The sequence below is a fragment of the Salvelinus fontinalis genome, chromosome 4 (assembly GCF_029448725.1).
Source record: "Salvelinus fontinalis isolate EN_2023a chromosome 4, ASM2944872v1, whole genome shotgun sequence".
NCBI classification, from domain to species: Eukaryota; Metazoa; Chordata; class Actinopteri; order Salmoniformes; family Salmonidae; genus Salvelinus; species Salvelinus fontinalis.
In genome coordinates this window covers 37,871,560-37,888,874 of record NC_074668.1, presented here as the reverse complement: position 1 = coordinate 37,888,874, position 17,315 = coordinate 37,871,560, and the positions used below count along the sequence as shown (strand labels likewise).

The 17,315-nt window shown below is 45.0% G+C and overlaps 1 protein-coding gene across 4 annotated transcripts in view; it reads right to left on the bottom strand.

The window, feature by feature from the left end:
• Positions 1-7,042, bottom strand: part of LOC129853709 (histone-lysine N-methyltransferase NSD3-like) — a 38,954-nt gene extending 31,912 nt beyond the window's left edge. The window contains exons 1-10 of one of the 4 annotated variants that reach the window (XM_055920047.1): positions 6,634-7,042; positions 3,360-4,441; positions 2,967-3,126; positions 2,703-2,857; positions 1,768-2,391; positions 1,522-1,660; positions 1,331-1,431; positions 1,140-1,185; positions 875-1,005; positions 639-764 (exon numbers count right to left, since the gene is read on the bottom strand). In XM_055920047.1, the coding sequence (XP_055776022.1) occupies positions 639-764; positions 875-1,005; positions 1,140-1,185; positions 1,331-1,431; positions 1,522-1,660; positions 1,768-2,391; positions 2,703-2,857; positions 2,967-3,126; positions 3,360-4,397 (2,520 nt within the window). In that variant the 5' untranslated portion in view covers positions 4,398-4,441; positions 6,634-7,042. The remainder of the gene's footprint in view (positions 1-638; positions 765-874; positions 1,006-1,139; positions 1,186-1,330; positions 1,432-1,521; positions 1,661-1,767; positions 2,392-2,702; positions 2,858-2,966; positions 3,127-3,359; positions 4,442-6,633) is intronic. The other 3 variants (XM_055920050.1, XM_055920048.1, XM_055920051.1) reach the window with 3 other exon arrangements.
• Positions 7,043-17,315: the final 10,273 nt, after the last annotated feature.

Below are 17,315 nucleotides of genomic sequence, written 5' to 3'. Positions count from 1 at the left end.
TTTCAGTATGATAATGCATGGCCTCATAATAATGGCCCCATGTCGCAAGGATCTGTGCACAATTCTAGGAAACTGAAAATGTCCCAGTTCTTCTTCTGGCCTGCATACTCAACAGACATCACCCTATGAGCATGTTTGGGATGCTCTGGATTGACAGCGTGTTCCAGTTCCCGCCAATACCCAGCATCTTCGCAACAGCCATTGAAGAGGAATATGGGACAACATTCCACAGGCCACAATCAACAGCCTGATCAACTCCATCAGAACTAGATGAGTTGCGCTGCATGAAGCAAATGGTGGTCACACCAGATACTGACCGGTTTTCTGATCCACTTCCCCACCTTTTTATTTTTAAAGGTATCTGTGACCAACAGATGCATATCTGTATTCCCAGTCATGTGAAATCCATAGATTACATTAGGGCCTAATTTATTTATTTAAATTGACTGATTTCCTTATATGAACTGTAACTCAGTAAAATGTTTGAAATTGTTGCATGTTGCATTTCAATTTTAGTTCAGTGTATATTTATTCGGCTGTCTTCTAAAATGATCACAGAGAGCAGAGAGAAAATTAGGTGAAAAGACAGAAGAGGAGAAAAGATGAGGGGATAGGAGAGGAGGCGTGCAGTGGTGTACCTGGCAGACAGTGTCTGTCTTGGCTGTGCTGCTTCCTTGTCTGGAAAGACTGGAGTCCACTGACTGGCTGTCTGACTCGTCCGCATCTGCAGCCGCTGGACTGTCCAAACTCTTCCCAAACAGACTCTACACAAGAGAGAGCATGAGTGGGTGGGCTTTGTGTGTGTGTGTGTGTGTGTGTGCCTTGCGGTCATTTAGCCTTCTAAAGTCAGGGTCTGAGGTGTGTTTGTGTTTACCTGCGGGTCGTTCAGGCCTCTAGAGTCAGAGTCGGATGTGTCTCTATACTGAGAGGAGGCCATCTCTACGTCTGTGGAGGCTCTACTGCGTTTCTTCAGAGGCTTACAGGCATCTGAGATCTCACTGGCTCCTACACACCACACCACAGGTTAACACACACCTCCACACTGCTTCCCTTTTTATGACCCAACACGTTCAACAAAGCTAGCATGCTTAGAGCAGGATGGGAAAGAGAGAGTCATAGGACAGAGCTGGAGTCGCTACCTTTCTGTGAGCCTGTTCTCAGAGTGGTCTCAGGAGCCATCTCACCCTGCAGGGAGAGAGAGGAAGCGAGAGATGGATGTTTCAGATCGCTCCGTTGTATTGTGAACCCACTCTAGAGAAGCAAGTGACAGAACCACCAGTTTGGTAAACATTACAGAGGGGAACAGTAAGTGGTAGTAGCAGGTTGGTACCTGTTCCTTTTTGGTCTTCTTTTTGGGGACGGGCTCACAGCCTTTCTCTGACTCTGATCTGCTCCTCACTGACCTGCGCTGCTGCTTACGCTCCTGAGAACCTACCGGAAGGAGACACCTGGTTAAACAACTCCCACCAACAGAATATTCACCAGTTATCACCTGAAGACCCAGAAAACGTGCGTACATACCTGGCGGGGTGCTGTGCTGAGACCCAGGACAGGAGGTGTGCTGTGCTGCTTCCTGGTCACTTCTGTCCTCTTTCTCCTCTCCCTCATCCCTCTTATCTTCCTCAGCTGGACTGGGTTCTGGTTTAACTCCACAGCCCTGCTGGAGAAAAAAAACTCCACTTAGAAATAATGTTTCAATTCAGTTTAGAGCAACAACATTCACCACCATTGTCAACTAGGGTGTCTAGACCAAGAGAGAGCACCCACCTCTGGTGAGCAATATCCCAGGTCAGCCTGTCGGCCTTCTCCCTCCTCCCTCTCCGCCTCTCTCTCCCTCTCTCGCCGTGGTGAGGGCAGGGCTTTCCTCTGCAGAAGAGGCCATACTTGGTCACACTTGGTGATCTCCACATTTAGTTTCTTCATGGTAATGGAGAGAGGCAGCAGCTTCCTGGCAGCGGCTGTCTTCCAGGCCCGTACAGGGGCAGGGGACTCCTGGGTTCCCCCTGCCTTAGACAGGGCCTCCCGGGCTGGGGGGCTGGGCTGGCCAGGGTCCCGGCTCTGGTCTTTCTCTGAGGTCTGGGGGTCGGCTGGGTCGTCTGCATTAGGAACACTACACTGCCTACGAGGCTGTCTTCTGGACGGCTCCGCCCGGTCCGGTGATGTCACCGCTACTTCTTCTTTCTTACTTGTTGCGATAGAAGAGCGGTGGGTGCGACCGGCCGCCCTTGTGGGGGTCTTCTTGACGGGGGGGGGAGCATTGGGGTCGGGGTCGACGTAGATGAAGGTGTAGTTGTCGATACGTTCCTGCTGTGTCATCAGGAAGGCGTCCTCCGCATGGCCGACGCCCACCTCCCACTGAGCACGCTCTCTCTGGGGGAAGGGCTTCATCAGCTGACACAAACATTTTATTAACATTTTGAAGACACTCTTATCAAGTCAGCGCACTCAACTAAGTTTAGTAGGCCCTTTCTTCGATAGCCGAAAACAGCAAAACATAATCACTACACCAGCTTAATCCCATACATACCCATTAGGTCACCTACAATCCCATATACCGTACATATGTACACAACTACATAAATCTCATGTTTGGAGAAAAGTCATGGTGTGAGCTTCAAAACAGGCCAGCCCTTCGCCTATTAAACTGGTGTCAAGAGTGTGAGGAGGGTATACTGTCAGGCTAGGCAGTGCTGTGTCTCTACCTTGTGTCTCTCTGCGGTGTTGGTGGTCTTGCGTAGCGTCTCAGCCTGCAGCTCATCAAACTGGTGCTCTCCCTGGTACATGACCACCCTCTTCTCATGGACCCAGGCCCGCTCGGCCACGCTGCCAAAGAACTGCACATGGTACTCCCTGTGACCTGGAGGGCCAGGAAGAACACAGACAGACAGCAGTTAGAGGCTTTTAAAACAGTTATGTTTACAGGTTCTGGACACCTGGAAGAAGACATGAGTCAAATTATTTTTTACCCCGGGTGTTGATGCGTGTGTGGACGTTCATCTGGGGGTCACAGGAGACCATGCAGGGCCACCAGGGGTAGGTTCCCACCTTGGCCCACACCAGGTCCCCCACCTCGTGGTCCTTACAGCAGCCTGTACCGGTTATCACTGTAGGGTACTGTTTCTGGACCTAGAGTACAGGGGGAGAAAAAGCACACTCAGTAGGTGACAGGAGTCAAGCCCTACCCCCAAGACACTTTCTGTAGATCTAAAAGAATCAGAAGGGCGTAAGCAACAATAGGTTGATTCATTACTTTGTCTGATGTCTGAAACTGTTGAAACAGTTACTCTTTTAGTACTGAATAGTGACTCAATTTAACTGGATGACCTCAACCGACAGACAAGCAGCAAACCAACACATACCTTAGGTGTCTCGGGCTCTGCTTTGATGGGGGTCTTCTGTGGCTTCTCTGTCTGCCCCACAGGCAGCTCCTGTGGTTGGGCCTGGGCCTGGGCCGGGGTGTGGAGCTGTAGCTGGGTCTGGATGTCCCTGGCCAGCCCTACAGTGCCCTCCTGTAGCTGCTCCTGGTCCTGCCCTTCTTCTTGCTCCCTGACGGTCTTTTTCCTCTTCTCCTTCTTCCTCTCGTGTCTGCGGTGGCTCTGGGAGGCCTCGCTGGCCTGGGACTCCTGCAGCAGGTCTCCACACAGCGCAGACTCAAACAGCTCCCTCCCGTTCTGGTACGTCTTTATGATCTTTAGCTTGATCTCTGGAGAGCTGGTTTTCTTCAGGACCCCGATGGAGGGAGCAGGGGGTGTGTGAGAAGGGTGGGAGGAGGGGGTGCTGTCCAGCAGGGACGGGGGAGGGCTGGTGGAGGGCAGGAGTAACGGGGGAGGAGGGAGCACATGGGACATGCGGTGAGGTGGCGGGCTGAGGTGGTGTTGGGAGGGCAGGGGTGGAGGGCTGTGTGGGTGAGGGTGGGGGTGTGGGTGAAGTTGAGGGTGGTAGTGATGAGGATGGTGGTGGTGAGGGTGATGGAGGTGGGGGTGGTGTGAAGGTGGAGGAGATATAGGGGAGGGGGATCTCTCCTGGAGGACAGGAGCCCTCAGGACCGTTCCCTCCCCAGGCATGAGGCAATGTTCGCCATAGCCCCGGGTGGCCCCGTAGCCATTGGCCGAGCCGTTGGGGAACTGGGGGTACATAGAGAACTTGGCCTGGGGCTCGTACAGGCCCAGCCCAGGGGGGTAACCATTGGAGACCGGTGGCATGTCTTCGGAGGCCGAGGGCGGGTAGGAGAACTCTGCGTCCAGGGCAGCGTCGTAGGAGGGGGCTCCGTCCTCGCCCGCATCGCTGCCGGTGTCGTAGGCGCCCTCCTGCCGGATGTTGGCTGAGTCAATAAGCTGAGGGGGTTGCTGAATTGTATTTCCCATGATCCCTTGCATGAAAGAGAAGGAGAAATCCATTGTTGTGCTCCTGCATCCTTAACTGTCCTTTTCTCTGGCTGGACCTGGAGGAGGATCAAGATATAGGACAAGGGTTGATATGATGTTAAGGGGAAATGGAGAGGATGATGACTGAAAGACAACATAATCAGATCTACAACTGTGCATCTCTCTTTTTTGATAAGGTAAGAACATTTAATCAATCATCACAGTCAGATAAATAAAGTGACATACAGTATGATAACTGAACTGTCTATTCTAATCTAATCCTACTGGTAAGGAAGAGACTGTCCTGAGGAGAGCTTGTGCTATATCCCCTTCCTACATTAAATAATGAAACTGATCTCCAGTTTTACATACTAGAAATCTCCAGTCTTTCCCATAATAAGACCTAAGTGTTCCCTGCACAGTGTGCACTGAATTTAAAAGCAGGTCTGCTGAATGCTTCGCTATTGCCCATGTTTTTTTTAAGGCTGGTCATCTCTCATTCACGTTAATTTAATAGTTGTTATTCGTGTGCTTATACTCAACTGGTAAATGTTCATGTACAGATGACCAAAATGACCAAAATGTTGATCATCATGCTAGCTATGAGATAAAAATGTCTTAAAGACATACAGGCCTACAACATCTGTCATTACAGATTCTTGTCTCAAAACCCCTATTGAGCTATCTTGTCTACCCCTCGGGGAAACCAGTTTTGGGAAACACTGACTGAGTGAGCTAGGCTGCCATGGACATCTCTGGGGCCACAGTATCTCTGTGTAATGTCTGTCTAATGGTATAGATCCCTGCCAGTAGTGTAGAGCCAACCTCAAGTGTGCCAATGGCTGTGTTTACACAAGTAGCCCAATTCTGATCTTTTGCCCAATTATTGGCAAAGGAGCTGATCCGATTGGTCAAAAGACCAATTTGTGGGGGAAAAATTCAAATTATAGGCTGCCTGTGTAAACACAGCCAAAGAGTTCAACTCATTACTCAAACAGCAGACAATTAGCAGCTATGCACAACTCATAAGGAATGGATTGCTAGGTAATAGGCAATGCTGTGGCTATAAAAAATTTGACCTCTGTTGTAGTTATTCTGACCCAATCAGGAAAACCCATTTTATGATAGCCTATATGGGTACACTACAGTGACAGCCTACAGTATCAGAGTTTTTCACTGGTCCGTTCACACAGTATAAATAGACTGCGTGGACTAATAAATGCATTTGTTTTTGCCTCTGCCAAAATAGGGAAAATCCTTCAATTCACTTCTAAAGAAATCCTATTGTTGGATCTTAAACATCACCAATCAATGCAATGTACTATTACGGTATAGGCAAGCATTAAAGCATTTCACCCAGAAGTCAAACTACTCTGGGTGTAAAGGGGTGACAGGGTAGCCTAAGGACCAAGATGACCATGCCCTGGCTAAGACAGAAAGAAGTACAGTGATGATGCATTAATATATGGATTCCGAAATTGAACAGTGTCATATTGAAATAGAAAGTCTCAGAACTTTGTTATATGCACAAAATAACCTTGAATCGATATGTCCTTTTTGGTGTAGACTAAACCTTGATTTGATTCAGATTAAGCAGCCTTTACTGCCATTCACAAGGTGATATACGGGAAAACAACTTATTAATATGTATCACAGCTGCTGGATGAAAATATTAAAAGTTATGTAGATCACACAGTCCAGCTTTGCATACATGAATTGAAACACCGTACCACTGGGGTCATTTTATTGAGGAAAACGATGCACAGACAGACTGAATTATCGTTACATTGTTTCACTGAGTGATTGAACTGCATCATTATCAGCCGTGCTGTGCATCGTTCTGATGCTATGTGTTAAGTTAGCTAGCGTGGCTAGCTTGCATGAACACTGGCAAATCAAATATAATGTTGCTTGTCAATATAAAAACACGTATCAAAAGCCGAGATGATGTTCTTGTATTCTGACCCGTCCGCTATGTTAACACATTGATTTGTTGCCATTTCAATACAATGCAGACGACTAGAAACACGATGGCAAACGAAGCTATACATTGTTACCAATATGGCTGCCATTGCACCTTTAAACAAAATTGTCTACCGTGATTAAACACATCAATCATTCGTGTGAAGAAACCGAGGATATAGCAATACCCTAAATCTACACGACTAAATGTACCGCTACGATAATGACAGCAAGCTGATTATCAACAAGAGAGAACGTAGAACGAAATGCTGAATCGCGAGATGTAGTAAAATAAAAATGCCAATACCTTCAGCGTGTCCCATTCTAAACACATACACCAGATATCTGCGCTTCTTTGAGCAATTTACAAAAAGAGATCAAATAAAAAAATATTCGGACAGAGTGCAGGCCTTCCCGTTTCTAACGCAATTCATTAATAGGGGCAATTTACAGCCACTGCTCGGTCCCCAAGTCTTGTCTATTGGCTGTAGAACCTAAAGGGGCCTAGTATTTTGCGGAACCTTGGTGGGAATTATGTATAAATCTCGCCCCTTCTGTATTTTAATTTCACTTGCTCCCTCTTCCTCTAGCTGTAACAAAATCACCCTGCTTTGGGCCTTGTCTGTCTCGCTCAGCGCCAAATCACACGCTCTCGATTGGCGGGGGGTCACACAACCAGGCGCACATCGGGATGTGTAGTTCCATTCCATGAAGAAAAGCGGCAGCATAAAAATATATGTAGGCCTACAAAGAAACAATAAAAAATAAAATGCTGTGAAATATAAGCAAATATTTTAATAATCTAGCCTAGGTTAGGTTAATTAGGCCAATTCATATAATGTCAAATTATTGGTGAAAATTCATGGTGAAAATACATAAATTATAAGAGACTACAAATGTTTATTTAACAACCGATGTCGGTTGATGATAAGATGGTAGCGGCAGGTAGCCCCTATCAATTATTGAGTGAATGGATAATTGGTCTTATAAGGGCCCAGGAAGCTCTGTGGTCTACTAAACCAATAGAGTTGTATAGAGATTGCAATATTGTATCTGTCCCATGATGGTGTCTGTGAGCGCGCGGGTAGCTCTATTGAGGCCATCTCTATTTTGAAGTAGTCAATTTTCTTCTTCTACAACTTCTATGTAGTGATGGGTCGTTCGCGAACGAGTAGGCTCTAAATGGAGCCGGCTCTTGTAGATGAACGTTGGGAGCCAGCTCGCATATCAGAAGAGCCGAATCTATTTATAAAAATTTACAAAAATTAAGATATGAATAATCAAAATATTTAAAAGAATAGAATTAACTAATTCAAAGAACAAAAAAATAAAATAATAATATAGGCCTAAATGCTCAAGCGCACACACATTCGTTCTGAAAGATCTGTAGATCCTGGTGGAAGAACAAGGCCTCTGTCAACCAACGGCTTACTTAAGTCATGACAGGGAGACTCTGCATAGTGGCCACATCCGTTCCCTCTGAGAGGGTCTTCTCGAAAACGAGACAAATAATTACTGAGAGAAGAAACCGCATCAGCCCCTCGAAAGTGATGCAACTAGCATTTCTGAATGCAATTCTCTCATAAAAGCAAAATATGGTCAGCATTACTGTGTGCTGCTGGTTATAACATGGCAATAAAGAAGAGAGAGAAAAGAGGGACCAGTTTAATGTTTTAAGTGGGATGCTGCAGTTTTGCACATTGTTATTTTTTTTTCTTTGATATGGTGCAATATTCTATTATTATGTTGTTCAGATTGTATTCGTTTTGAATTGTTACATTTATATGCACTTTGTTTATATACATTAAAAAAGTTATACTTTAAATGCACATGTGTAATAGCATCCTTTTTTTTTACATTTATTTCAATTTGTGGGATGCTGTAGTTTTGCAAATTGTTATTTATTTTTCTTTGATATGGTGCAATATTCTGTTCAGATTGTATTCGTTTGAATGTTTAGATTTATATGCACATGAAAAAGTTATACATTAAATGCAAATGTTTAACAGTATTCTTTTTCATAACAAACCAATGCATTTTTAAATACATTGTGGTTAAGGTAGAGTATGACTTCATTTAATAAGTTAATTAGAATTGTTTTAACACCAATCATAGTCAAACTATCGCAAACTGTTTGACTTGAAAAAATACAAAACATATATTTTTTAAAGAGCCGTTTGGGAGCCAAAAGAGCCGGCTCTTTTTGGTGAGCTGAGCCGAACGAGCCGGCTCAGTGAAAAGAGCCGGAATGCCCATCACTACTTCTATGAGTTGGTAAACAAACTGAAAGGATGGATACTGCCCCCTAGAGTGTGTTGTTTGAACAGGTATAAAGCCAAGGCTGGTGATATACTGGCACCTGCAGTTATGGAACGTTTACTCACAAGTATAAATAATTGGTTGATCCCTTATGATGATCTGGATTACGTTTACATTTGACTAATTTAGCAGACGCTCTTATCCAGAGCGACTTACAGTAGTGAGTGCATTCATTTTCATTCTTTTTCGTACTACTTTTTCGTTTATTCCCCGTGGGAATAAAATAAAATGTTATTTGTCACATGCTCTGAATACAACATATGTAGACCTTACTTACAAGCTCTTAAACAACAATGCAGTTCAAGAAAGAGATAAGAAAATATTTACTAAGTAAACTAAAGTAAAAATAGTAAAATAAAAAGTAACACAATAAAAATAACAATAATGAGGCAAAATACAGAGGGTACCGGTACTGAGTCAATGTGCGGGGGTACAGGTTAGTTAAATTATTTTGTACATGTAGGTAGGGGTAAAGTTACTATGCATAGATAATAAACAGCGAGTAGCAGCTGGGTAAAAACAAAGGGGGTGGGGGGGGGGGGGGGGGGGGGTGTGTAAATGTAAATAGACCGGGTGACCATTTGATTAATTGTTAAGCAGTCTTATGGCTTGGGGGTAGAAGCTGTTAAGGAGCCTTTTGGTCCTAGACTTGGCACTCCGGTACCGCTTGCCGTGCGGTAGCAGAGAGAACAGTCTACAACTTAGATGACTGGAGTCTCTGACAATTTTTTGGGCCTTCCTCTGACACCACCTGGTATATAGGTCCTGGATGGTAGAAAGCTTGGCTCCAGTGAGGTACGCACTATCCTCTGTAGTGCCTTACGGTCAGATGCCGAGCAGTTGCCATACCAGGCAGTGATGCAACCGGTCACGATGCTCTCGATGATGCAGTTGTAGAACTTTTTGAGGATCTGGAGACCCATGCCAAATCGTTCAGTCTCCTAGGGGGGAAAAGGTGTTGTCGTGCCCTCTTTACGGCTGTCTTGGTGTGTTTGGACCATAATAGTTTGTTGGTGATGTGAACACCAAGGAACTTGAAACTCTCGACCCGTTCCACTACAGCCCCGTCGATGTCAATGGGGGCCAGTTTGGCCTGCCTTTTCCTGTAGTCCACGATTAGCTCCTTTCACTTACTCACATTGAGGGAGAGGTTGTTTTCCTGGCACCTGACCTCCTCCCTATAGGCTGTCTCATCGTTGTCAGTTATCAGGCCTACCACTGTTGGGTTGTCAGCAAACTTAATGATGGTGTTGGAGTCGTGTTTGGCCACGCAGTCGTAGGTGAACAAGGAGTACAGGAGCGGACTAAGCACACACCCCTGAGGGGCCCCAGTGGTAAGAATCAGCATGGCAGATATGTTGTTGCCTAACCTTACCACTTGGGGGAGGCCCGTCAGGAAGTCAAGGATCCAGTTGCAGAGGGATGTGTTTAGTCCCAGGTTCCTAGCTTAGTGATGAGATTCGTGGGCAATATGGTGTTGAACGCTGAGCGCTAGTCAATGAACAGCATTCTTACATAGGTGTTCCTTTTGTCCAGGTGGGAGAAAGGAGTGTGGAGTGCGATTGAGATTGCGTCATCTGTGGATCTGTTGGGACGGTATGCGAATTGTAGTGGGTCTAGGGTATCCGGGAGGATGCTGTTGATGTGAGCCATGACCAGCCTTTCAAAGCATTTCATGGCTACCGACGTGAGTGCTACGGGGGCGGAAATCATTTAGGCAGGTTACCTTCACTTCCTTGGGCACAGGGACTATTGTGGTCTGCTTGAAACATGTAAGTATTACAGACTCGGTCAGGGAGAGGTTGAAACTGTCAGTGAAGACACTTGCCAGTTGGTCAAACCCACAATCGAACCCATAACCCTGACGTTGCAAGCACTATGCTTGTTTTTCCCTTCACTCACAGCTGAAGATATTAAAATGTTATATTCATTCAATGTTTGTCTTGTTTCTGGATGATGATGTTGCTGCTACTCCAGTGCGCACTGAGTGTGCAGACATTATCGGCTCTGTTTAGCAGATGGCAACCACCACAAAACAGCATATGCGACCGTGAGTGGATTATGTTGAAAACAACAGTCTGTCATCTTGGAAACGATCTCCAGTTCATAAATATCTCAGTGGTCCCACCCAGTTGATTACTTCAAAATGGTGAAAGTCCTCAATGGCACTGCCCATGCTAAAACTGGCTTTTGGGCACAAGAGTCCTATATACAACTAACTCTATGACTAAACCTAACAAAACATAGGCTACGGCAGAGTTTCTAAACCATCTTCATACTTTTCATACTGAACCATCTTTAGTTACAGTACCTCAATAGGCAAACATTGAAAACTTGGAAATGTGAGAGCATAGTATAGTAACTATCAGAGGCGCACCTTCGGTTTCAGAAGTAGGGGGGATATAAATTTTTATTTTATCCGGTTGGATAAACACTCCAAACAGCCGACCCGACCACTCGGAGGCGTCCGCATGGTCCTAAAGCACAACATTGCCTCATTTTGTATCACATTCCAATGATTAAACTAGTGGGGACAAAAATGCAATTTCAGAATGTGGGGGAGGCATGTCCCGTCCCCAGTGAAAGTTGCGCCTCTGGTAGCTATACTGTATAACTATAGTAGCTTTCCACTGGGCACAGACCTAAATTCAACATATATTTCAAGTTTGTTCAACGTAATTTCATTGAAATGACGTGGAAACAATGCTGATACAACCAGTGTGCGGCCAGTGGGTTATGTGCAAATTGACCAATGACAGGAATACTACGGTCAAGAAAAGTTGGTTATCAAATAGGCCTAGTTGTAATTTACAATGTTCACATTTCAAGGAATGACTTCGATGGGCACGTCTGTGGGACGTGCAGGGAGGCGCTACTGTATAAAGGGTTGTTTTCCACTTTGCAAGCTAAACGGAAGCGACGTTGTGTGAACAATTAGAAATAGCGGAAAAACAAGCATTTAAACTTTACTCGGTGTGGCGGCGGTTCGGCACAGCTGGGCTGTGATTGGGTTAGATATGGTAGGAGATAGTGATAGTGAAGAAAGTATGGAGTATAGTGGTACAAATAAAGGAGGGAGTAAGAAATAGAAAAAGAAAGCGGGAGAGAAAGGGAGTAGGGGTTTGAAGGGGAGCGAGAGGTAGAGAGGAGGTAGAGAGGAGGCCGAAAAGGAAGTCTGAGGAGAGCAACATAGTTTCTAACGCTAGCTGCAGTTCAGTGGTAGAAAGTGCCGAGGGAGGGCAAGATAAGACGCATGGAGGTGAGGAGGAGCATAAAGTGATTCAGAAGTTTAGGGAGGAAGGGGGAGTAGGGGCGATGAGTCCGATAAGGTTGATGGCTGTGATAAAAGAGTATTGGGGAAGTTGTCAATGCTAAAGTATTAAGAGATGGGAGTTTGTTGGTGTTCTGTAAGGACATGACTGTTACGGCTTTCTTCCTGGGATGAAGGAGAGGACCAAAATGCAGCGCAGTTAGTGTTCAACATGTTTAATTAAACAATAAACAATGAACATTAACAAACATTACAAAACAACAAACGTGAAAGCCGAGACAGTCCTATCTGGTGCAGAACATAAACACAGAGACAGGAAACAACCACCCACAATCCCCAACACAAAACAAGCCACCTATATATGATTCTCAATCAGGGACAACGATTGACAGCTGTCTCTGATTGAGAACCATATCAGGCTGAACATAGAAACAGACAAACTAGACACACAACATAGAATACCCACCCCAACTCACGCCCTGACCAACTAAACACATACAAAACAACAGAAAACCGGTCAGGAACGTGACAATGACGCAGAGGGAGAAAGCTCTCGGAGTGGAGCAAGTAGGGAAGTGTAAGGTGGTGTCGAGCAGATGGAGTGATCAAGCAGGGAAGCAGGGGATTAAAGGGGTGATAACAGGAGTGCCTGTGAGTATTAGCATTCAAGAGGTAAGGGACAATTTGACAGGAGGCGTTCTAGTGAATGTTCATAGATTGCAAGCAATAAGGGGTGGAGTTAGGGCAGATAGCCCGTCTATACTGTTACACTTCAAGGACCAGGTACTGCCAAAATAAAGTAACCATAGTAACCGTACTGAAGCCTTTAAGATGTTATAAATGCCAGAGGTTTGGGCATGTGGCAACAGCATGTAAAGAGAAAAAGAGATGTGGCAGGTGTGGAGGAGAGCATGAGTATGGGGAAATATGGGGATGGTGTACAACCGAAGTGTTGCAGCTGTGTGGGGGGGCTCGTAATGTGGCATATAGGTGCAACAAGTGAGAGTAGAGAGAAGGGTGTCTTATGCAGAGGCAGTGAGTGTGGTCCAGGTCCAGAGAGATGGGTAGGAACATCTAGATCGGGGATTACAGGGCATGTATACATAGATAAGAGAAAGCTGGTGATGTTCTTAGCAGGAGTTATCAACAGCACCGCTGAAGTAAAGTCTAAAACGGAGAAGATTAAGCTAATAGTGGATGCTGCTAGGAGACATCTGAGTATGACAGGCTTGACATGGGAGGAGGTTCAAGATGACCTCAATCAGCCGAGGGTGGAGTCATGTATTACTGGATCTTAGTTATGGTGGTAGTACTACAATGGAATGCTCCAAGCCTGTTGGCTAATGGGCATGAGTTCAAGAAGTTAATTGTGGATATGGCAGCTAAGCCTGATGTGATTTGTGTACAGGAAACATGACTCAAACCGAATGTGGAGTTTATAATACATAGGGACAGAGGTGTAGGGGGAAGGGGTGATGTGCCACCCTTATAAAGCAAGGACTTCCCTACAGGATGCTAGGCAAAGGTATTGAACAGGAATATGTGGAGATGTGGTTGAGAGGAGATATGGTAGTGAACTACTATAATACGTGTCAGGTATTAGACCTAGAAGAGTTGGAGATGGTGGAGGGCCAGGATAGAAGTAAGGTAATATGTGGGGATTTCAATGTTCACAACACGCTCTGGGGGTGGATGGATGGATGGAAATGGCCAAGTGATGGAACATTTGATAGAAGTTAAAGACCTGGTGTGCCTGAATGATGGCCGAGGGACCAGGATTGATGTAGTTTCAGGGAAATTGGATTGGACCTCTCTGGTATCTAGTGTGATGGCAGGAATCTGTGACTGGGAGGTATGGGAGGAGTTTACAGTAGGGACTGATCATTACCTCATAGTATGCACAGTAGGCCAGAGAGAGGAGGAGGTGTCAGTGGATGGAGTAGGCAGGTGGGTGTTTGAAAGGGCAAAGTGGGATCAGTTTAAGGAGTTATGTGAGCGGGTGATGGCTCGGGTGGATTTGAGAGGGGAAGTGGATAGTATGAATAACTGGGTGAGAACAGCGTTAGTGGGGAAAGCTACTGAGGCTGTACCTAAGAGTTCAGGGAGGAGGAGGAAAGGCCGATTAATTAGGGACGATTTCAAGTTTTCATAACAATCGGTAATCTGCATTTTTGGATGCCGATTACATTGCACACCACGAGGAGACTGCGTGGCAGGCTGACCACCTGTTACGCGAGTGCAGCAAGGAGCCAAGGTAAGTTGCTAGCTAGCATTAAACTTATCTTATAAAAGACAATCAATCTTAACATAATCACTAGTCAACTACACATGGTTGATGATATTATTAGTTTATCTAGCTTGTCCTGCATTGCATATAATCAATGCGGTGCATGTTAATTTATCATCAAATCACAGCCTACTTCGCCACCTTGTGATGATTTAACAAGCGCATTCGCGAAAAAAATCACTGTTGTGGCACCAATGTGTACCTAACCATAAACATCAATGCCTTTCTTAAAATCAATACACAAGAATATATTTTTAAACCTGCATATTTAGTTAATATTGCCTCCTAACATTCATTTATTTTAACTAGGTAAATTGTGTCACTTCTCTTGCGTTCTGTGCAAGCAGAGTCAGGGTATATGCAGCAGTTTGGGCCACCTGGCTCGTTGCGAACTGTGTGAAGACCATTTCTTCCTAACAAAGACCATAATTAATTTGCCAGAATTTTACATAACAATGACATAACATTGAAGATTGTGCAATGTTACAGCAATATCTATACTTAGGGATGCCACCCGTTCGATAAAATACGGAACGGTTCCATATTTCACTGAAAGAATTAACGTTTTGTTTTCAAAAATGATAGTTTCCGGATTTGACCATATTAATGACCTAAGGCTCGTATTTCTGTTTGTTTATTATATTATAATTAAGTCTATTATTTGATAGAGCAGTCTGACTGAGCGGTGGTAGGCAGCAGCAGGCTCGTAAGCATTCATTCAAACAGCACTTTCCTGCGTTTGCCAGCAGCTCTTCGCTGTGCTTCAAGCATTGCGCTGTTTATGGCTTCCAGCCTATCAATTCCCGAGATTAGTCTGGCAATACTATAGTGCCTATAAGAACATCCAATAGTCAAAGGTATATGAAATACAAATGGTATAGAGAGAAATAATTCCTATAATAACTACAACCTAAAACTTCTTAACTGGGAATATTGAAGACTCATGTTAAAGAGAACCACCAGCTTTCATATGTTTTCATGTTCTGAGCAAGGAACTTAAACGTTAGCTTTTTTACATGGCACATATTGCACTTTTACTTCTCCAACACTGTGTTTTTGCATTATTTAAACCAAATTGAACGTGTTTCATTATTTATTTGAGAATAAATAGATTTTATTTATGTATTATATTAAGTTAAAATAAAAGTTAATTCAGTATTGTTGTAATTGTCATTATTACAAATATATATATAAAACGGCCGATTAATCGGTATCGGCTTTTTGTGGTCCTCCAATAATAGGTTGAAAGATCATAATCGGTCGACCTCTAATTTAGAGTACTGAAAAGGACACATAACTTCCAACATCTGATTCAGTATAAGCAGGCTCTGGTGAAGAGAACTATTCATCAGGCAAAGAGGTCTTGTTGGCGTCGGTTCTGTGACACAATTGGAAGGGCGACACCAGTGGGAGAAGTGTGGGGGATGATTCGGAGGATGAGTGGGAAGGATGTGGCAGTAACAGATGAGAAGGCAGAGATGATGGCCAAAGCCTTTGTCCAAGTGCATAGCTAGGCTAATTTGTCAGAGGAGAGGGAGAACGAGAGAGGAGCATCCTGGAGTGCTGGATAGGAGGGAGGATGTAAATGATGTGTTGAATGCACCATTTACAATGGCAGAGGTGAAAAGGGCAATAGGTAACACTGGGTTAACTTCACCTGGGAAAGATGAGGTGTGCTATGTTATGTTGGCCCATCTTAGTGATGAGGCACTGTATAAGGTATTGGTGTTGTACAACAAAGTGTGGGAGGAGGGGAAACTACCAGGCAGCTGGAAGGAGGCAGTAGTGGTACCAATCCGGAAGCCAGGTGAAAGACCCAACGAGGCCAACAAGCTATTGGCCAATATCCTTAACATCACTAAGATTATGGAGTGTATGATAATGGAGAGGCTAACTTACTTCCTGAGAGAGCAGGGGGTCAGTATTTCCACATCAGAGCGGATTCAGGAAGGGTAGGGGAACAATGGACCCAGTGCTCTGCTTAGAAGCAGAGGTCAGGAAGGCTCAGGTGAACAAGGAGAGTGTTGTAGCTGTATTTTTTTGATGTGGATAAGGCATATGATGTGGGTAAGGCATATGATATGATGTGGAAGCAGGGGTTGTTTATCAAGCTTGATATTATGGAGGTAGGATGAATAACATACAACTGGATAAAGGATTCCTGTTTGGAAGGTCTATCCAGGTGAGGGTGGTGAAGTCTCTCTCAGGCGGCTACATGGTGGATAATGGTACACCACAGGGGAGCGTGATTAGTCCTCTGTTGTTCCCAATCATGATCAATGATGCTTACTCTCAGGTACAGCCGGATATTGGGAGGTCGTTATGTGCAGATGGGGCTTTATGGAAGAGAGGAAGAAATGTGCCATATATAGTCAGGAAGGTACAGGAAGCAATTGATGAGGTTGAGCGGTGGGGATTCAGGTTCTCTGTAGAGAACTCAGACAGTGTTCTTTACCAGGGGGAAGGTGGGAGATGAGTTATGTTTGAGGTTATATTGGATAAACTTGGAGCGGGTGGGGGCCTTCACGTTCTTTGGGGTATACTTTGATAAAAGAATGACCTGGGCAGAACACATTGAGAGAGTGGTAGGAAAGTGTAAGAAGGTACAAAATGTGATGCGCTGTCTGACAGGGAAGGAGTGGGGGGCTGGGCGTGCCTCATTGAAGACCATGTATGTTGCATTTATCCGATCTGTAATAGACTATGGCAGTATAGCGTATGGTTCGTCAGCCCAGACATCGTTGGAAAGGCTAGATGTCATACAGGGACAAGGACTCAGAATATGTAGTGGGGCGTTTTGGACGTCCCAGTGGCTGCACTACAGGTGGAAATGGGGGGGAATGCCATTGCAGATTAGGAGACAGCAGCTGGCAATTAATTATTGGGTCCGCCTACAGGGACATGTGGTATCTCATCCTGCGAAAGGGATTTTACAGGCATGCTGGGAACACGAGCGAAGACAGAACACAAGCTTTGGGTGGGTGGATAATACCCATGCGAAGGAGATGGGACTGTATGGAAGGGAGTTTAGTCCAACAGTAGCTATTCCTGTGAATCCACCATGGCTACTCCCACCTCCAGTAGTTGATCTAGAAGTGTTGGAGAGACGACA